Raw genomic sequence first — 22555 nt, forward strand, 5'->3', positions numbered from 1 at the left:
TAAAGCATATAGAATATTAGACTTAGTGTCTAATGTAGTTGTTGAATCAAGAGAAGTAGAATTTATTGAAAATAAATTTATCAATGATTCAACTTCTAATTCAGAGTATCCCCAAAATGATACTAATATTTCACAAGAAATAAATAATCAAAATAATAAACGTCTAAGCGACAAAGAGTTTATTGAACCAAGGAAAAGCTTGAGAGTAAGAAAAGAAAAGGACTTGGGTCCAGATTTTATTTCTTCTCAGGCTATCACCTTTTTGGTAGAAGGAACTAGGAATTTTGTAACAAACAAGATTCCCATCGTTATGAACATAGAGGGTGATCCTCAAACATTCAAAGAGGCTATGGCTTCAAGGGATTCTGCTTTTTAGAAAGAAGCAATAAATGATGAAATGAACTCAATATTATCTAACAATACTTAGGTCTTGGTTGATTTGCCTCCAGGATCAAAGCCTATAGGATGTAAGTGGGTATTTAAAAAAAAAAGTATAATACTGATGGTTCATTACAAACCTTTAAAGCAAGGTTAGTGGCCAAGGGGTTTAGGCAACAAGAAGGTCTAGACTATTTTGATACCTACGCACCTGTGGCAAGAATGACTTCTATTAGGGCTCTTATAGCATTAGCATTCATACATAAGCTTCATATACATCAAATGGATGTTAAAACGGCTTTTCTAAATGGAGACCTTAATGAAGAAATTTATATGGAGCAACCGGAAGGCTATGTGCTACCCGGAAATGAAAAGAAAGTTTGCAAATTAATTAAGTCTTTGTATGGGCTAAAACAAGCGCCTAAACAATGGCATGAGAAGTTTGATTCAGTGGTGTTATCAAATGGCTTCTCATATAATAGTGTGGATAAATGTATTTACTCAAAATTTACTAAAGATTATGGAGTAATCATTTGTTTATATGTTGATGATATGTTAATCATCGGAACAAATTTAGAAGGAATTCGTATAACGAAGGAGTATCTAACTTCTAAATTCAAGATGAAGGATTTGAATGAAGTTGATACAATATTAGGCATAAAGGTGCATAAGAATGAAGTTGGCTTTACTTTAAGTCAATCTCATTATATTAAAAAGGTATTGGAAAAGTTTGATCATCTCACAATTAAAGAATACAATACGCCGTATGATCCTAATCTTAAATTAGAAGGAAACATGGGAAGACCTATAGCACAATTAGAATATGCTAGTGCTATAGGAAGTTTAATGTATGCAATGCATTGTACTAGACCTGATATAGCATTTGCTGTGTGCAAACTATCAAGGTTTACAGGAAAGCCTAGCAATCAACATTGGAAAGCTATAACAAGAGTTCTTGGTTATCTCAAGAAAACCATAAATTTGGGATTACATTATAGTGATTATCCCGCAGTTTTAGAAGGTTATTCCGACGCAAGTTGGATTACAAATCTTAGTGATAACAAATCCACTTCAAGATGGATTTTCACCATAGGTGGTGGAGCAATAAGTTGGGCCTCAAAGAAACAAACATGTATTACACATTCTACTATGGAGGTTGAGTTTGTAGCTTTATCAGCCGCAGGTAAAGAAGCGGAATGGTTAAGAAATTTGTTATATGATATAAAGCTGTGGCCACAGCAGACGACAGCCATTTCAATCTTCTGTGATAGTGAATCAACCATGTCTCGAGCATATAATAAGGTTTATAATGGAAAGTCTAGACATATAAGTTTGAGACATGAATTTGTGAGGCAACTAATAGATGATGGTGTAATTACTATCACTTATGTAAGATCTCAAGAAAATTTAGCAGACCCTTTGACTAAAGGTTTGTCAAGGGATAAAATCAAAGAAACTACTGCTAAAATGGGATTAAAACCTATTATTGCTAAATGATGGGAACCCAACCTTATTCTAGTAGACCACTAGTTTCAAGGTTTAATGGGTAATAACAAGTTATTTAGCAATTGGAGCACTAAGGTATAGGATTTAGTGATATTTACAATAAATTAGGAGGGTGAGTTTAAACTCTTAATGGAATGATAATATTATCTATCAAAAGATTCCACCTATATGAATATAAGAGTGGTGCCGCTCTAATCGAGAATTTTAGAGGTTTTATTCTCATAAATATTCATGAAACCAGGATGAGCACAAGGCCATATAAGTGCTTAAAATTGTAAACCCTTGAACTTGGAGGGTATAAGTAATGTGTGTGATTTTTGGTACTAGCATATGGAGTATAGGTTTAATCGATTAGACACCTATTACTTCGTTAGAACTTTAAAATTTACACTAAAAGAATATTTAATCTTAGTGACACATTCTTTATGCATATACTTGTATGACATTTAAATTTTATAAATAGTGGGGGATTGAAGGGTATTTACAAATTTGATTAATTAATATTATTAATATTATTAATATTATTATTAATATTAATAAATGGTTACTAACCGTTTTGTACCATTTGGTTGAAGGGACACAACTTTTTAAGGATTGTGTATGTTCAAAATATAGTGTCTATTGGCTAAAGGGACACAACTCTTTAAGAGTTGTATATGTTCAAAACATTGTATCTATTGGCAATAAAAATGACACAACTATTTGTATACGTAACTAATCATAATTGCTACGTGCAATATGTATAAATAAGTCCTTATCCACTATTTCAGATATGAAGTACTAAGTGTATAATTTACACTACTATTAAGAGATTTTTTTGTTCAAGAGAGTTGAGAATTTCTTACTATTGCTAATTAAGAAATTCTTAGGTTTCATTGTATCCTGGGAGAGTATTGTCATCAACCCTATAGCAACTAAGTGTGGGGACAAATATCTCTCTAAAGAAAGCGATCTAATCGTGCCTTGAAACCACTACACAAATATAAGATTTTGTCATCTTCTCATACCATATACACAACAAAGACTGTTACATGTTTTTGTTTTGATTTCTTCCTTTTTGTTTGTTGGTTATTGGTGATGATGTGTGGTTGTGGTGCAGGTACTGCATCGATGGTGGCTGCGATTTGCCATGCTTGGCTGTTGGGGTACTGCAGGTGGAGATTAGAGCTTGCTTATATATTTATTTTTTGAAATTCTGTTTATATACTTGTCTCCTTGATTTTCTGTATAAACCTTTTATCCAATAGCCTTTAGAGTATGACGCGTTTTCGGTCTTGTTTTGTTCAACCTTTCTCCCAAGCTCCTAGTTATACTATTCTTCATACATATCTATTTACGTATTTTATTTTTAGAGGTCGTAGCACCTCATCATCTTTGATTTACATTCTAGACGTAAAGCTCAGTATACTAGGGTGTTATATGTTGTCTTTCCCTCTTATATTTTGTACAACATTCTCTGTCGCGCCACCGTCCAGCACCGCCATTAGGGTGCAGTGCCATCCCGAAACCGCCATTGTCGCGCTATGCGATTGCAAAACCGTACGTCACTACGTCCCTATCCTTGCAACACCCGCTCGGTGGCTGCACGGCGGTGGTGCGACAGTGACGGCGATGCCTGGTTTTACACTTCTGCTGGACTGCTGCTGGCTAGTTGGTACTTGGTAGTGAGTGGTTGAGTGAAAGAGCCAAAAGGGGATTAGAGTTACGAAGCTGGTTTCTTGTTTTTTTTTAAGGAGCGAAACGACGTTTTTTTCTAATGGCAAAAATCGCCAGGTTTCAGTTCGGTTCGATCGATCAATTTTTGACCGGTTCAATGATCTAACGGTGGTTTTTCAAATTCTCAATTTTAGCATTTTATCGATTTGTTTTTTTTATCGGTTTACAATTTGACTGGTTTAATCGGCCGATTTGAATTGATTTTTAGAACCTTGCTTCTAAGGTCTATGTTAATGAGCTTTTCTAGTTTTGATGTGTCGAAAAGTAATTCTTATTATTTTTAGAAACCTTTTGATTCGAAGATAAAAAAAATGTTATGACTAATTGAAAATATAAAAACGTCCTTCACTTTTTAATATGTGAAACATTTTAGTTTCTATAGAAGATTTATTTGTCTTCATATATTTTGGACTCGAAGAACTTAAATGTCTTACATTTTAAAAAATAAGAAATAATTTTATATTTTCAATAAGTCACTAATTTTATTTATCTTCAAATTAAAAAAATTAGAAACTTATTTATACATCTTTTTCTCTTAATTTTAACGTCAACTTACTCATAACCAACTTTTGACATTATATCATTATAATATAATTATTCTTAGGTTCAAATTACCTATAATTTATTTTTCTATAACTTAAAAAAAATTTATATATTTTTAAAATACTTAAGCAAATGCTAAATATATAAGAATAAAATATTTAAATTATCTTTATCTTTGTTAATAATAAAACTCAATTTAAAATAATAAATTTGACCATAATCAGTGATAAGTTATATAGATTATTGCAGGGGATGAAAATTAATTCTAACAATTAATAATTTTGTTTGGCTAAATAACAATTCTAGATTCTAATAAATTCTTAGATAATTTTTAAGCACTTGCAGAAAATTAGGAGAACACTAAGAAAAACAATATACTTTGTCATGGAACGAGTTGATGACATAAAGCCAAATAAAACTAAGAAGTGATAATTGAATAGAAATTAACATAAAAATAAGAACAATTAGAATATTATTAACAGAACAAATTAGAATATGATAATTCAATTAGTAATAAATTATTAATTTTAAATAGGGGTGTTCAAATTCAAACCAATCTAAATTAAACCGTTCATCCTATCCGATCTAAATTAAACTGTTCATCCAATCCAATCTAAATCGAAAATCGATTAAAACCGCATTAATTCAGATTTGATTAGATTCTATTTTTTACAAACCGCTGGATCAGATCAGATTTTGGATATACTTTTCATAACCGATTCAATCCAATCCAAACCGCAATGTGCTATAATATTATTATTTTATTACTATATTTACAATTATACTTATAACATGTTCAATTTGTTATACATTTTTATATTATTCATATATTATTATTATTTAATAAATATTTTATGTTCAAAATATTATTTATTTATTTATTTTAACTAACCTATAATTTTAATTCTATTATTATGTTATAGCTGAACTTTTTAAGATATTGTTAAGACTTGTTATATCATTGTAGATTATTTAAAATTTGATGTTGAGACTTGTTATATGTATTTAATTTTTTTAATTTACAAAATCGTAAATATAATCAAATCCAAATCGCTTGAAATTGGATCGGATCGGATCGATTTTTTTTTTAAAAAGATCCAATCCAAACCGCACAACAAGTAAAATTAATATTCAGATCGGATGAGTTTTTAACTCAAAATCGATCTAAACTGCACCACAAACACCCCTAATTATTACCAATAGTTTATTGAAAAAGATTGATCTTGATCTTGATATTTTTTCTTTTTTCATATTTGCACATTTTGATTTTTGAATCATACCATGAGCCCATGACGCATCGGTAATTAATGGAATCATAGTAAAAGTAGTGGAATCACAGCGTAGCAAGAGATAGGAACGGGTTTTGGATTGGAGTAATAGTGGCTTATTATATCTAGAACACCAAAGAGTAAATTTCCATTTATTTTAGTTTCTGAAATTTGCGTGATAACTCATTTTAGTCTTCGAAATTCAAAATTTTTATAGTGGTCTCTCAGATTCAGGTTCGGGTGCTAATTTGGTTTCTCGATCTTTTCTGACAATGAGTCAGCAAATAGAGTGCTGAGGTAGCAAAATCTTGACACGTTGGACTCTCCAACAATTAGGTAACATGACAACATTTGATTTTGGATCCTATTTAGTCCCTAAAACCCTAACTTTTTCTTCCTTTTCTTCTTCCTCTTACTCTGCGCCATCCTTCTCCTCTCGCTTCTCCGTTTCTACTTTATCTCTCACCCGATTCATTCCTTTTTCCTTGACTTACTCTTTTTCTTCGCCTTTTCTGCTGCGCTTCTTCCCTTTTTCTGACACGAGTTCTCCTTTTCCCATAGTAATATATCTTTGTTGATTATTTCATTTTTTCGGTGGGGTTCTTGATCAATTTTCAAAATGAGGAAGATGGAAGCTGCGATAATAAAGTTAGACTTCCAGAAAGCATATGACAGAGTAAAGTGGAAGTTCGTAGACCTTGTGCTGCAGAAGATGGGATTTGGACAGAGATTGAGAGCATGGTTATGGAGTGTGTGAGTTCGTGCTCTATGTCAATATTGATAAATGGCTCGCCTTCTAAGCCGTTCAAGATGGAAATGGGCCTGTGACAAGGTGATCCTTGATCTCCGTTCTTATTCGTACTCGTTGTTGATGCCTTACATAGAATGCTTGAAGAAGCAGTTAGAAATGGGCGCTTATCTCCATTGTTGGTTGGAAGAGATTAGATTGAGTTGTCGCATCTCCAGTTTGCTGACAATACTATTTTGTTCTGCCCTCCTAATGATGAGACCATCAAGAATTACAAGAGGTTGCTTCGGTGCTTTGAATTGATGTCAGGTTTAAGTATTAGTTTTGAGAAGTCGAGTTTAATTCCTATTAACTGTGATGAGCAGTGGGTGCAGTGTATATGCAGTGTCTTAGGTTGCAAGCAAGACTCCCTTCCAGTTAAATATCTGGGCATATCTTTAGGAGCGAATCCAAGGCTGGTTAAGACGTGAAAGCCGATAATAGACAAAGTAGAGGAGAAGCTTAGCCTCTGGAAAGCCAAGGCGCTCAATAAAGTCGGTATGTTGGTGCTTATCAAATCTGTGTTGATTAGCCTTCCGATTTATTATTTGAGCCTTTATAAGATGCCAAAGGCTGTACTGATTTCTTTGCAAAGAAGTTTTCTATGAAGTAAGGAGGATGGAAGGCCTGGTATGGCCTTGGTGAAGTGGAAAGTGATGCAGACTCCTAAAAAGTTAGGCGGGTTGGAAGTTGGAGATGTTATGATACGTAATACAACCCTTTTGTTTAAGTAGTGGTGGCTATTCTCTAAGGAAGAGTGTCCGTTGTGGAAGAATGTGGTATGCTCCTGTAATAACTTGAATCCAAATGAGTTCCTATCCTCTCAGAAATTACCTGTTCCGGGGGGGTCTGTGGAAGGATATATGTCAATTTCAGTTCAAGGATCAAGAAGTTAGGCAGAAGATGATTACTAGTTTGGCTATAGAGGTGGGAAATGGGAGACATACTCGGTTTTGGGAGGATGTCTGGATTAGTGGAGGTTCTTTGAAAGATCGATTTCCAAGGTTCTTCTTTGTTTCAAACCAAAGAGGATCAGTGATAGGGGATTGTGAGTTTTGTGATGGGTTAGTTTGAATATGGAACTTCCAATGGAGGAGAGAACTATTCCAATGGGAGTTGGATTTAGTGAATCAGCTTCATAATACTTTGAGATTAGTCAAACTTGCATTTGGGAGAGAGGATAGAGTTGTGTGAAAATATGATAACCAACTCATTTGTGCAGGTGTTGCAGGTGGAAATGGTTCCGGAGGATATATCAAGTTGCAGCTTTACTAGGTCGATTTGGAAAGGACTTGTCCCTCCTAGAATGGAGTTATTTGTTTGGTTTGGATTGATTGGCAGGGTCAATACAAAGGCGAGACTGCGTCGACTAGAGATTATTAGCCAACAAGATACTCTTTGTGTATTATGTAACAGAGGCGATGAAAATGATTACCACTTGTTTCTTGGTTGTAGTTTTACTTAACAGGTGTGGTGTGTTTGGATATCTTATGTTGGGTTACAATGGACTTGCCCGGGTACAGTGAAGGAGCACTTTCAGAGTTGGACTGAGGTATCAAATAGAAAGGAGGAGCGCAAGAGGTGGATGGTGTGCTTTTGTGCGATTATGTGGAACATTTGGTTGGAACGAAACCGAAGGATTTTTCAGAATAAAGAAAAAGGAGCTAAGAAGATTATAATTTTGTCCTTCCAAAGCTTCACTGAGTGGTTAGGTGCTGATCCCTTTAGTTGTTGATGGCAATGCCGGAGATGACAGAAAAATATTTATGGTTAGGTTGGTTAGTTTGATTACATTTTTTCTTGTTTATTTTCTTGATACTCTCCTTGCTCCACTTTTTGTGATGAGCTCCTTCCTTCAAGAAAAAAAAAAAAAGAAATAAGAGTGCCTATACTTCGGATAATCCAATCAAAAATAAATATCTTTAAGAATTATTAGCAAAAAATTAAATCTCTATTTTGCTTTAATGAATATGATTATCCCCCATTCTTTTTCAATGGGCAGAATTATGACACAAAAATTAAGACAATAAACTCAATACAGTAACCGTTTACAAGCCGAGTAACTAATAAACACTTGAGAAGGAAGTAAAAAATTACATCCCTTCTTAAGGGATGTTTTCCAATTTATTGGAAATTTATTATCACACGTTTTACAACATGAAAACTGAAAAGCGTGCAACAGCAACCGGCTTTAGAATTTTCCATTAACAATGACTTCACTACTTGATGAGATTCTTTATCACGTACGGAAGAATGCCTCCATTATCAAAGTAAGCTAGTTCCACCTAAAAATAAAACAAATGAAATGCACTAAGCAAGGAAAGAAGGTGCTGCAGCAAGCAAGAATCATATTACTATGGGAAAAAGATCGGGTGGGAGACAAGGAAGTAGAGAACGGGAAGCGAGGGGAGAATTGGAGAACGACGGTGTAGAGTAGGAGGAAGAAGAAGAAGAAAAATGTAAGATTCTAGGGACTAAATGAGATCCAAAATCAAATATATAGTCATGTCATCTAATTGTTAGAGAGTCCAACATGATAAGATTTTGCCACTTTAGCACTCTGTTTTACTGATTCATCACCAGAAAAGATCGAGAGACCAAATTGGTGCCTGCACCTGAATCTGAGAGACCACTATAAGAAATTTTAAATTTCGAGAACCAAAATAAGTAATCGTTCGAATCTGAGAGACAAAAATGGGAATTTACTCCCAATTGGGAGGATTACACACCCTTTGTATGCAAAGATTGATATAAACAGCAACAATGGTAACTAATGAATTGTTTTTGGTAGGGACTTTTCCGTTGTGTATTAGCCTATTAGGGATTTTTCTTACCTTCCAGTTTTAGCGTTCGGTATGGTGAATCGAAAAACCGGTAACCTTATTGAAGAAAAGTCAATTGCATATGATAATATTCCGCAAGTAAGTAACTAAAGAGCATATTATCTTCAAAAACATAGTGGTATTTTACCAAATAAAAAATGACAAAAGTGGTCTCAAACCATTTACAGGATGAAAGACCCATATATTTTCTAGTATGAACGATTATGAAATGCATTGTCATTCTTTTATTCAGAGATAGTAGTATCCGTCGAGAATATAGATAGAGATTGAATTGGATATTTATTTGTATAAATATTCTTTGGAGAAGGGAATAGAGAATTGATGTGATTACTGATTAGTGCGCACACATCACGTATAGAAAAGAAAGAATGCTGCAGAACAATAACGAAGCCTATATAAAATTCTCATGAACTTCTAGAGCCAAAAAATCCTTTACATATATTATAACAACCCAGAACAAATCTCAGTTCCATAGATGACTTCAAGGGGTGAGGGAGCATGGCGTAAGGTTGATTCTTTATATCCAAAAGAATTCGTCAAGGGTACTCAATAACGAAAGTGCAACCAATAAACACTTTCATAACATGCAAACAATCTAAACACTTGGGACAACATAAATAGGAAAAGAATATGGAAACTCACATTACGTTTAGCTGTTTATGTCTCTGAAGAAAACGAGAAAATTAATCTCGTGAGATAGCCAGAACGAAATAAAGGACACAGAGAAATGCATATGAAGGCTAACCAGAAATAAAAAAAGCAGTTCATACGTATGAACCCCCTGACAATCATGGCTACCGGGGGTAAAGGTGTAGGTATAGATAGACCTATATATTGTAAAAATTGGATGAAAGGAGAAAAAATCATCACTAATCGGCCATCTTAGCCAATCGGTGAACGGTACTTCTGGCAACTCTGTTCCCAGGATCAATCTTTAGCACTGTCCTCAGGTCTTCAGCACCAAGTCTGTACTTCTCCATACTCTCATACAAGAGAGCACGCTGTACAAGGACTGACACATTTTTCTCATCATTTTCTAGAACCTGCAAACAAAACAACATAAAGATGAAAACACTTGCTTGAAAATAAATGGTGATCAAGAAATTGGTGTGGTTTGATTCATCCTAGAAGTCATAGGCTCATAGCAGCAATTCAGCGTGGAGCCAACCTAAATGTACAGGGAAATCCTAACCTCTCCCAACTACAACAGTCAATAGCTGAACTCAATACACATGCTACCTATGGTCTCAACAAAGATATGACATTATAAGCCAGGAAAAGATCTCATATTGTAAGCCAAATAGATCTAATGAGACATTCTTTTCATTAGCAAATAAGTTTGCCAATAGCATACCATACCATACCATATTGTGGCGGCTAATTCATTTCTACAACAAGAAACAACATTCAATTACATAAGTCAGCAGATACTTAGCATGCGTTTAGTTTGCGATTTGGAGAATTAATGGACTAAAGCTTGTCTTTTGCAGTTCAGCTAAACTAATGGTTTGGAATTCCATATGGGAAGGGAAACTAAACACACTATTAGTGATTCAAAAAGCTACATTTATAGATCTAACAACTACTATATAATTCAAACTCTAAACACAAAGTAATACTACAGGCCTAAGTATACCTTTGTACAATCTGCCACTGCCTTCTTATACTCCCCAACTTCTTTGTAACAGGAAGCCCTGCATGACAAAACCTCCACAGAGCCTGCGTTATCCCCGGCTTTCTCCAGAAGGATGACGGCCCAGGAAAGCCACTTGATAGCATCAGCAAACTGGCCCTGCTTGTAATTGTCCATCCCCTTGTTTTTGGCAGCGGCACCAGACACCCCGGCAGGAGGTGGGGGAAGCCCTTCAAGCTCAGTGGTTGTGCCACCCACATCATGCCCTCCTCCACCAAACTCAGAATCCAGACCCCAATCTTCCACTTCTGCAGATGCCTGTCCTCCAAATCCTTGAGACGTAGCCGCAGCAGTGCCTCCAGCAGATGCTGAGGAAGATGAGAAAAACATGTCCATTGGATCAGCACCAGCAGCAGATCCCTGGACTGGGGTCTGATTCGAGGTGGCAGATCCACCAAAATCAATGTCAATTCCAACATTAACAGAAGCTGCAGAGGTTGGCTTGTAAGCATTCTGAAAATCTCCAAAACCATCATCCCCCAAATCATTCTTTTGGGATTTAGCAGCTGAATTAAGACTAGCAGCACCAGATTGCTTTGATCCAATACCAGACAGAGAACTAAACGGATCATTGTTACTGGAACTGAATCCACTACCAGCTGAACCACCAACACCCATAGTGCTTAATGAAGGACCCCCAAGATTCGGGCTTCTGTTGGAATTCATACTGGTACCACCATTCCCGGTACTAGAACCCCCTAAATTGGCAGAAGATCCCCAATTTGTACTACTCTGTGCGGTGTTAGCAGTTTTGGGCAAAGAATCTTCCATTTTTCCCATGGAAAAGGTGGAAGTGGCGGGAGCTGAAGGCTTGGAAGCAGGGGTTGCGTTTTTGAGAGGAACATTGGAAGAGCTCCTGGGACCTTGGCCAAGCGCAGAGGTGACCAGGTCTCCGAAAAGGTTAGGGTTTTTGTTAGCGATGCCGACGGTGGAGGCGGAGGCGGAGGCAGAAGCGGAAGGTTGGGTGGAACCCCATGACTTGCCGAAGATGTCACCGACCATGGAAGGGGGACCACCGGGCAACCCAGTCTGAGTGGCAGGAGCGGAGACGGGCTTGTGGGACCATGAGGGTTTGTTGGGTTGCCAGGAGGGCCTCGGTTGGGAAGAGGAAGTGGCGGTGGAGGAATAAGAATAGGAGGAGTAAGAAGGGGCGGAGGAATTGGGGGTTTTCTGGTCGTTGAGGGATTTGGGGCGATTGGATCCGATGCCGAGATCGAAATCGAAATTGTAGTTGTTGAGTGAAAGAGGGGATGACTTGTTTTGGTTGGAATTCATATCTGCGTTGTTGGGATCTGATATGATGATTGAGTGAGAGAAGGAAACCCTTCTTTTTGTTGTTTTTGATTTCAAGATAGAGCAGGTTGCGGTTGTTTGTTGAATGATCGTTATGATGATGAAACGCTTGTCTGAACTCGCTTCCTCTTTTGAGTTTTAATATTACTCTAAGGAGATAGATCCGTTTTATTGTTTGTAAGATCAGATTAACACACCCTTTTTTGTATTATTTTTTATCTTTATATTAATTTCAGACATCCGGTAATGTGATATGATCATATGATACACACACCGTATCTATGCTTGGTCTCAAATAACATGACAACAGATTGGATAAATAACATTGCCTATTCAGTTATTCAATTGATTTTGATATTTTATTTTATTTTCCAAATATTGGATGTCAATGGGATTCAGTGATTCACAATATATTTCCGTTTTTCAGTCTAGAGCAGAGATTTACAAAATTCACAATGCCGCATGCGTCTCTCCACTTCAACTTGTTTTGCTAGTCATTTTACCATAGATTCGAAATAAACAATCTTCAATTACGTCACTCCAAGCCCAAGGTCGGAGGAAATTATTGAAGCAAATATCTGAGCAATCCCTTGGCTCCGTTATTATCTAATGGTGCTTAATTGTTGGTTATAGACTTAGCCAGCTGCTAGTAACAAAACTTTAAACAAAATAGAAAAAGTATAAGTAACTAACAACATTTTTGAATAATGTTTAAACAATGTGAATTAATAGAGTTAAAAGAGTAAATTAATCTTAAATTTAATTAGTAACATTAAATTATGATGTAGTGTGATTGGTGGTTGTTCATGTTGTTCAAGATAGTCATTGTTTACCTAGTATTCTCCAACAAAATAAACAAAGAACTCCTCTTGGTCATAATCAAAACTCACCAAGACACATATACACTTGGATTTCACACTTGACCAGATAAAAAGGCTACAGACACAAATATGTAAAACAATCAGTATCCCAAAAGGCGAACTGCTTTGTCTCTGGCAAAAAGTAACCAGATTACTAAGGATCCATGCTGCGAGACTTTGAATACTAAGTACAATCAACCAAAAGTTTATCAATTTAATAGTAAACGATCTGAATTGGATATCACATCATCATAATGATACTAAAGATTCTAATCATATGATGTCCAAGTTCAGGCAGAGTCATTTCCAAACAAAAAACCATGGACATACAACATGCCGCAGATTCAGAACTTAAATCAGAATTCTCCACTATAACTATGGGGGAAATTTGTCAAGCAGAGATCATGTTTAACATTTTGGTCCACCAGAAGGAGAGTTTTGACTGTTCATTGGAGTCGATTGCTGCATAGGTCCTCCCTGACTTTGGTTCCAGTCTTGTCTTTGAACAGGGTCTCTCCTTTCAACCTGCATTGTTTCACGACGCCTGTCATGCCGTGGCCGAGGTCTGCTCCTAGTTGGTTGCCTCTCAGAATATCTATACTGCGGCCTTGGAATCACTTTCCCATCAACAAATAAGTCACCTGAAAATTCATGTTACATGATCAAAACAACCAATATCAATTAAAAAAAAAAGAAAAAGAAAAAATGATCAAACAATCAAATTACATGTTGATTATGTCAGGGTCCAAAACTCACCTCCATAGTCCTTGTTGGGAACATCAAGATATGAATCCGGCAGCACCCAAAGAACTCCAGGTAACTCTATTAAGGCAGGAAAAATAGCAATAGTTAAGCATATTTTACAACACACAATTATACAGAGTGAATGACAGGCAAATAAATGTGAAACACCAATTCTGATTATATATATAGTATGATACTTGTGCCCTAACTCCAAAAGGTATTTAAACATCACAGAAATAATTTGAGAAGTCTTTTGAATACAAAGCAATTATGATATCAAAAATGCTTTGCAAATCAGAATTTAACACATGCAAGTAATGAAAACAAATCTAATAAGCTTCGGCATTAATGAAAGACAAGGGCTGATGGGAAGAGGAATCAGAAAGAAAGTAGCGGTAAAAACCTACCTTTAACTTTGTAAGAAAGCTCTTCGGAAATGAGGGCGCCAAAACCAGTATATGTAGTAGTGGAAACAGAGTATATCTTCTTCTTAGCCTCTTCCTCACTACATAGTTAGCAGAAAACTCAAAAATCAAAACAGGAGGAAAGAAAAAAGAAGCAAATTAGGCATTGAGATTGAGAAAGAAGGACCTTCCAAGAACTTGAGCTAGTGTTTTGACATAGGCATCAACCATTTGTTGTTCGGAGGGTTTGGGATTCTCGGGGAACTCCATGACGATGAGCCAATGCTCGTAGTCGCAGCCATCGAGAAGAATAGTCTCCTTGGGAGGACGGTTGCTCCAATTGGGAGAGGGATCGTTCAGCGGCGAGTAACCCGAACCCGACGATTTGGTCCGAACCCCGTGGAGCCTCGCACAATCAGGAACCAGTAGGGTTTGTTTGGCGGCACACAGAGCAAATGGCAAGCGAGAACGAGATCGAGAAATGGTTGCAGGTGCAAAGGAAGACGAAGAGAGAGCCCGTGAGAGCGTAGATGCTAGGATGCGCCGGGCGTTCCAGTACGCCATTTGCCTCCAGTAACCTGATCCGTGACACGGCGGATGTTGCTGTTCCTTGCTCCGGCCTAAGGAAGGGGTGATTTTTTTTGTATTCCTCTTTTTGTTCTCTTGGACCCTTGGGCCGTTGGGCCACTTTGTCAACCCAAATAATTAAAGGAAGAATCTCTTTAAACCCTATCGTTAATCTAACAACAAAATATTCATTTCATTCAGAGTGACAACAATCGAAAGCAACAAGATCACACATCTCATATCTTATAATCATCATCAAATCCAAAATCAATAACAAGAATCTGAAATAATAATCTCTGTGTGACGCATAGCAACACAAACACAAAGCAAAGAAAGTGCGAAAACCAAGGTTCTGAGAACCGGACCGGTCATCAAACCGTTCTAGTCACTGGTCCAACCAGTGATTCAACCGGAAAAACCGGTTTAGAATAGAATAATAAATTATAAATATGCAAGTATTAAGTTGAGGGTATAGGGTAGTATGAAATTTTTCTAATGAAATACAATTCCTCATCAGTACACAATGTTAAAAGAAATATCTGACAAGAATAGGAAGAATATCAAATGAGTTATCATAAATCCAACTAAAAAATAAACATAGTACTTGGATAAATAAATTTGATAACATTATTAATAACAAAGTTGGTAATGGACTAGTGCTAGAAAGGCTTTCACCAAATGAAGGTGCATACAGGCTTTAAGAGACAATAGACTTGGGTTTGTGCAGCAGCATTTTGGATGAGTTGCTTTGAAGACCATTTGGTGAAACTAAACTTTGAATAGGTACAATAAAAGCTTCACCAAATGCTCATAACACACAAAGACAGTTTCTCAAGATACATAAATAAGTGCTCATCCTCTGAAAATAATAATTTGAATTGGTATAAGGTAGGAAAAAATGACCATAAGTCTCTTTACCCAAGTCAAAATAAACAACCAATCAGCATTCAGCACCAAACATTACAAAACATTAACCAATAATCACACTAAACCTGCAACCAGCAATTACAAAACAGCAACAAACATTAGTATATTATAAAACATTCCAAAACAGTGATGACACTAAACCTGCATAGTAAATAATCTCAAAGACAATGATTACCAATATCCAGCAAATAAACAATAAATACACAACAACAATTTAGCAAATAAACAAGAACATGACCTAAATTGAAAATCCAACAAATTAAGTCGCAGCAATCTAACAATTTGGCAAATTAAAACAACAGCAGCCCAACAATTTAGCAAATTATCAACTTAACAAGTTCAAGAACAGAAAATCACAACAAAAAAAAAAAAAAAATTAAAAGTAACAAAAGAACACAAGAACAATTAGCAAATTAACAAGTTCACAATAACAATTAAAATCTACCAGAAGAACACTTATGCAAGTGGAATCATCATGCTATATGTTTTCTACAAAGATGTTATTTGTGCAGCTAAAATTTCTTAATTACTATGATCCAATTATTCTAATTTCACATGCAATCAACTTACTAAGTTTCTAAAAGCTAGAAATTATAAAACCAACCAGAAATATGGTTAAAGCATTTCATCAAACATGTTGAGAATTAAAACGAAATAAGAGAATTCAAAGCTTAATTTCAATGTGACAGAGAAGAGAACATAACTATTGTAACTTTATTCAGTCTATGAAAAAATCCAAACCACTTCCAAATCATATAATTACTTATTGTAATAGAAATCAGAAGATGCAGAGTTTGAAGAAGAGTATTGGTGTTGTGTGAGTGTATTGTCTGGTGGCGGGTTTAGGGAACTCACGGCGACAAAAGAGAGCAGTTCGTCGACGGCTGGGTGGAGCGCGCGGGTTGGTCGCAGAGTTTGAAGCGGAGCAACGTGGCTTCCAGACGAACGCGAACTCGAACGGTGAACAGCGAGTGAACGCGAACGGTGAACGCCGAGCGAACGTGAACGGCGAAGAACGCGAACGAAGACGACAGCTGAACGAAGACGTGAACGTGAACGGCAAACAAACGACGACGGAAGGACGGCTGAGCAGACAAAGACGACGGACGCCGAGCTCGAGGAAGCAGCCGCGATCGGTGACAGCGAACAGGGGTTGAAGACTTGGAGCACGAGGGAAGATAGATGACGGATGGCGAACTTTGAGTGCGACGGACGGCGGCAGTATTCCACTCCTTGCGGCGGTGGTGTAGGCTTACAGTGCTAGGGTTTGTGTGATTTCTTTCTAATCTTTCTAAATGAAAGAAAGGAAGGGAGAAACGAGAAAGGGAGTAAGAAACGAAGGAGCTTCCGTTTTTTGTGTAAACCGGCCGGGTTCCGGTTCGGTCCGACCGACCGGTTCTTGTCTGGTTCAACGGTTTATTACCGGTTTTTTATTGCCTTTTTACATGTCTGACCGAATCGTTAATATTGCCGATTCGCGGTTAAATTGGTCCGATCGGCCAATCCGGTCCGGTTTTTAAAACATTGGCAAAAACATACTGTATCTATTGTCAACAAGGCAATTGAAGCCTAATTAAAAACTAAATTCAACTAATTATACCAAATCAATAGCACCTATATAAGAATCAAATCAGTCAATACAGGTAGTCACCAAAAAAAAAATTCAGTCAATACAGGTATACAGTAACAAAAAATTTGAGGAAGTTATTATTTCAGCAACAGAGCAACAAATTCGACCACCAGTAACTACAAATCAGTGAATTGATGATTTACAACAATGATTCAATGAAATTGAAAAAAAAGAAAGAACAGGGAAGAAGCTAACCAACTGACGACAGCAACAAGAGTAGAAGATGACAACGACCTCAGACGCTGGTTGACTGGTTCCCTTTGCTTCTGACGCCGGCAAAGACGATGGCAGGGAGGGTGACGGCGACCTTGAGTGCGACACACTGAGCGAGCGAGCGAGACCAGAGAGTTGGACCGGCGTAGTTTCGGAGACGTCAGTGAGTGCGACGGTGGAGAGAGGTGGAGAGAAAAGGGTGAAGGTGACGAGAAGGAGAAAGACTGAAGAGAGAAGAGGGACGTTCATCACCATCAAATTACGTCATTAGGGCATTTGGGTGGAGGGGGACCAAACAACATTGTTTCAATCTAATGGGAAAAAAAAAATCAAAGTGACCCGGACCGAGTTTTTTACACCGGCAGCCGGGTCACCGATTTTTATTATGTCCGTACGGGTCAAACCGGATTTCTCTGGGTCCGATATTTGAGCAGTCTGCAGGATGACTCGGTCTAGCCAGGTGACCGAATTTCCAGTCGAACTGGCTGAGTTTGATAATTATGGTGATGATGAAGAAATCAAAACTTACTTTTTTCTACGAGGATTTTTTTGAGTAATTATTCAAATCAATTCTTTAAGATTTTAAAAACGGATGCTTTAGTTTCCAAAAAATAAAAACATCTCTAGAATTTTTTTCGTAGATAAATCAATCTATGACATAATTTTTCCATTTATATACTCAGTAGAAAATTATGAAGTGGCACATATGACATAATGTATTGGAAAAACATAAATGGATAAATAAGTTTCTGTCCTTATCAGCAATATGACGTCGTTTTTTATTTATATATAAAAAATATCCTACGGCTATAGAAGTCTCTTCCCCAACTTTCTCTCTCACACTCACAGGCTTACTGTCAAAGTTTCAGTTCTCAAACACTCAAAGTCTCAATCCTATCTGCCGACGCCTTTTACCGACCTCTGTCTCGGTGCCGCGCTTCTCGCCCCCTCTCTTCCAACTTAGTCTCTCACACTCACAGCACTCAAACACAACAAAGGCAGAGTTCAAAGCCTCAGCCTTCTCTATTGCCGCCTCTCGCCGACCTCCATCTCATTATCGCGCTGCTAGTCGACCTCTCTGTGTCATGATGCCTATTGTCACCCCTTTGCGGCACCACGCAATCTCGTTCCTCGCCTTCATTGCTTGTTGTTGCCTCCCTCTCTACTCCTTGCCCTCACTGCTAATCACTCAGTCTCATTGCAACCCTCGCCCCTATTCCCTCTTCCATCTCTTCCTAGATTGACATGAAAGCTCATCAAATTTTCCGTCTTCATAATCTCTGACAATCTAGGGTTAATCTTTGGCACAATTGGCATTGCCTCTGGAGTTGCCGGTTCATGTTGTTGTGCCTTTCCCCTACTCTGATCCAACTGTTGCTATTGGATGTAAATCATGTTGCTTGTATGCGAAGTTTGTATTCGTAGGTTTTGATGAATGACAAACCAACAAACGACATGAAAGACAAACCAACAAACAACTTGAATGAACAAGCATGTTGAAAGATCAACCAACATTCAACGTTGAGGAATGAAGAGTTGAAAGCAACACAACAACAACAAGAAACTCAAGTCCACAACATTTGAAGACAAGTATAGTGTCTTAGGACTTAGGTAACTTCTTGTTAAGAACCAATTGCTAAATCTCTCAACACACACTCACAAAATGTTTTGATGCACATCTTGCAATTCGATGCTAGCCAAATGGTTTAAAACTTGTTTTCAAAGGTACAAAAGCATAGGAATTGACTCCAACAAGTTTGAGATCAATCCTAAGTATTTTGAAGTGATTTTAAGCCATTCTTTAAGGTTTGCATCGATGCACACTCATCTTGCATCGATGCAAAGCATGCGACGACTTGTTGCATCGATGCAAAGATGTTTGCATCGATGCAAAGATGTTTGCATCGATGCAACTTAGCTGAAAATTCAAATTTCAGCTTCAAAGACACATTTGCATCGATGCAAATGATTCAAAAACATAAAAAACAGCTAGTTTTGACAAAAAGGCTCCATCCCATTAACTCCCCAACGTTTCTAAGGTTTGGGGAGTCTATAAATAGATGGATTGAAGCCTTATTTCACATACTTGAGTATTTGAAAACTATCTTGTTCATATTCTTTCATTCTACACATTTTTTAAGGTGTTATAATACACAATTTGAGAGAGCAATATCAATTGATTCAATAGTGCTAAACTTGTAATCATACACTCTTCTAGAGAGTACTCATTTCGTCTCAACAATTATTTGAGAATTGTTTTCTTGTACACTTTGTAAATTGGAGTGTGATCTCTAAGGTTAAGTCAAGAGTTATAAACACTATAGTCGGTGAGGATACCAAAGAGGTATACTAAGTACTCAAGGCAAATCTTAGAGAAGGTATCTCTAAGTGGAGTGGGTTAGTATACGAGTGGTGATCATATACCGTGAGGTGTTAGAAACTAAGGACTCGGATTGTAAAAGGTTTTGCGCGAGCACCTTGAAGCTTGGCAATAGTGGAACTTCTCAATAGCGATTGAGAAAGAAAGTGGACGTAGGACAATGATTGTGCCGAACCACTCTAAATAGCGTTTGCATCTTTCCAAACTCATCTCTTCAATATTATTGTCTTTTACCTTTGAGCAAATAAATTGTGATCGAAAAGTAGCTTCGTAAGTACTTAAGGAATAGCTTAAGTCCGATTGGTGAAAAGCTTGATCAATTTATTTGAGTTGGTGTCTATTGGAAAGTAAAAGCTCCTTATAAATGCTTAGCAATTGAGTTAAGCTCTTGGAAAAATACTAGTACAATAACACTTTTGTATATTGTCTTTAACTTTCGCAAAAAGATTCATTGTTGTTGCAATACTCAATTCACCCCCCCCCTCTTGAGTAATTGTGCATAGGTTCTACAAGTGGCATCAGAGCTTAACCCTTTGAAAGACTTAACCGTTTAAGGGAAAAGATCATGGCAAGCACAAGCTTTAACAACAACAACACTAGTGAAGGTAACTCAACCGCTAGACCTCCTCTTTTTAGCGGAACAAATTACTCTTATTGGAAAAATAAGATGAGAATTTGGATCCGTTCTCAAGATGTGAGAATTTGGAAAGTGATTGAGAATGGAAATCACATTCCAACAAAGACAACAAGCGCTAAAGAAGGAGAAGTCTCCGTCTCAAAGCAAGTACCGAAAGGAGAAGATGAATATAGTGACGATGATTGGAAGAAAGTGGCAATGAATGATAAAGCCATCAACTTCATTCATTGTGCACTTAACGAGCATGATTATATGAAGATCTCTACATGTGAAACCGCTAAAGAGATTTGGGATAAACTCCAAATCACTTACGAAGGAACCGACCACGTTAAAGAATCAAAGGTATTTATGTTGGTTCATGAATGGGAAAATTTTAAAATGAAAGATGAAGAGAGCATTGAAGAAGCTCTTGAAAGACTCTCCAAGATCTTCAACAATCTAAGCATGCTTGGCACAAAATACAATGATAAACAAATTGTGACCAAGGTGCTTACAAGCCTTACACCAAAATGGAACTCCAAAGTGAACGCCATTGTGGAAGGAAGGCTCTATGATCAACTTACATTTGATCAACTACGAGGTAATCTTCTCACCTATGAAATGACTATGCTAAATAGACAAAAAGGTGAAGAAAGCAAGAAGAAAAGTCTCGCCCTTAAAACAACATCACTACAAGAAGAGAGTGATGATAATGAAGAAGAAGGAGATGAAGAATTTGCACTCTTATTAAAAAGATTCAATAAGTTTGCAATGAAGAAAAACTTCAAGAGCAAAACAAAGGTACCAAAATGCTATGAGTGTGGAGAAGTTGGACACATCAAACCCAATTGTCCAAAACTTCAAAAGGAGGACAAAATCAAGAAATTTAAGAAGAAGGAGAAAGCATACATATCATGGGAGAACGAGGATGAATCCGACTCCGATGACGACGAGGTTGCAAATCTTTGCTTAATGGCAAGCGAAGAAAAGGTTAGTGATGACAACTCCACTTCTTTTAATTTACAAGATGAATATGATGCCTTACTTGAGGTGTACACAAAACTTACCCAAGATTATTCTCTCCTAAAGAAAAAGAATATGGATCTTTTAAAACAAAATGAGATGTTGAAAAACGAGAATATCAATCTTGGAAAAGATAAGTGTAGCACAAGTAGTGATCCATACAAATCTTGTAAAATGCATGAAAATGAAATTACAAATCTTAAGAACACTTTAGCTAAGTTCAATGAATCTTCAAAGAACTTAGATAAAATGTTAAAAAAACCAAAAGCATGTTCATAATAAGGAAGGTTTAGGTTTTGAAAAAGGAAAATTTAAAAATACTAAAACTCCTATTAGGCAACCGCAAGCCCAAAAGGCAAGCATGCCTAAAAGGAATGAAGCCTTTAAACATCCTCCTCAACATGCTTCATTTAGAAATTATAATCACAATGCATATAGATCAAAAGATGTTGCATTTAGGAAACAACCTAGGCAACCATTTAGAAACATGCATAGGATGCATAATCCAAATGTCATATGTCATTATTGTAATAAAGTAGGTCATATAGCACCCGTATGCTTTACTAGAATTAAACATATAAACTTTCGTAGTCAAGATACGAGATGGGCACCTTATGGGCATTATGCTCATACTAACCATCAAGGACCCAAATTCACTTGGGTACCTAAATCCCAATTTTAATTGTTTTGTAGGTACGTGTTGGAGCTAAGGATACAAATTGGTATGTTGATAGTGGATGCTCCAAACACATGACCGGCGATGAATCAAAGTTCACCGCAATAGAGCCTACAAACGGAGGAAACGTGATCTATGGAGACAACAACACCGGCAAAGTAATCGGCGTTGGAAAAGTTGGTAAAAATTCTTCTACCTCCATAGATAATGTTATACTTGTCAAAGGTCTCAAACATAATCTCATTAGTGTTAGCCAACTTTGTGACAAAGGAAACTTAGTCACCTTTGATTCAAAATGTTGTTTGATAAAAAGGCAAGACACTAATGAAATTGTGCTAATTGGGCACCGTGTTGACAATGTATACATGATTAATCTAAATGAAGTTTCCTCAAATGATGTGAAATGCCTTGTTAGTAAAAATGATGAAACTTGGTTATGGCATCGTAGAGTAGCTCATGCTAACATGGACCATCTTAGCAAGTTGGTC

General features: G+C 36.9%; 2 protein-coding genes across 3 annotated transcripts; both read right to left on the reverse strand.

Moving 5' to 3' along the window:
* Window positions 1–9297: 9297 nt before the first annotated feature.
* On the reverse strand, window positions 9298–12192 carry LOC130969899 (uncharacterized). Its single transcript, XM_057895812.1, has 2 exons — window positions 10678–12192; window positions 9298–10084 (listed from the first exon to the last, which is right to left on the reverse strand). The coding sequence occupies exons 1-2, from the start codon at window positions 12007–12009 to the stop codon at window positions 9911–9913; spliced, it is 1506 nt and encodes a 501-aa protein (XP_057751795.1). The 5' UTR covers window positions 12010–12192; the 3' UTR covers window positions 9298–9910.
* An 877-nt stretch (window positions 12193–13069) lies between these two features.
* LOC130938422 (multiple organellar RNA editing factor 3, mitochondrial) lies at window positions 13070–16821 on the reverse strand. 2 transcript variants are annotated; one of them, XM_057867155.1, is made up of 5 exons: window positions 16385–16821; window positions 14223–14722; window positions 14039–14136; window positions 13644–13709; window positions 13070–13528 (listed from the first exon to the last, which is right to left on the reverse strand). In XM_057867155.1, the coding sequence occupies exons 2-5, from the start codon at window positions 14597–14599 to the stop codon at window positions 13296–13298; spliced, it is 774 nt and encodes a 257-aa protein (XP_057723138.1). In that variant the 5' UTR covers window positions 14600–14722; window positions 16385–16821; the 3' UTR covers window positions 13070–13295. The 2 variants fall into 2 exon arrangements, with proteins under 2 accessions (XP_057723138.1, XP_057723137.1); XM_057867154.1 differs by having other exon boundaries at window positions 14223–14775.
* Between the last annotated feature and the right edge of the window lie 5734 nt (window positions 16822–22555).

Source organism: Arachis stenosperma, chromosome 1, assembly GCF_014773155.1.
Source record: "Arachis stenosperma cultivar V10309 chromosome 1, arast.V10309.gnm1.PFL2, whole genome shotgun sequence".
Classification (NCBI taxonomy): Eukaryota; Viridiplantae; Streptophyta; class Magnoliopsida; order Fabales; family Fabaceae; genus Arachis; species Arachis stenosperma.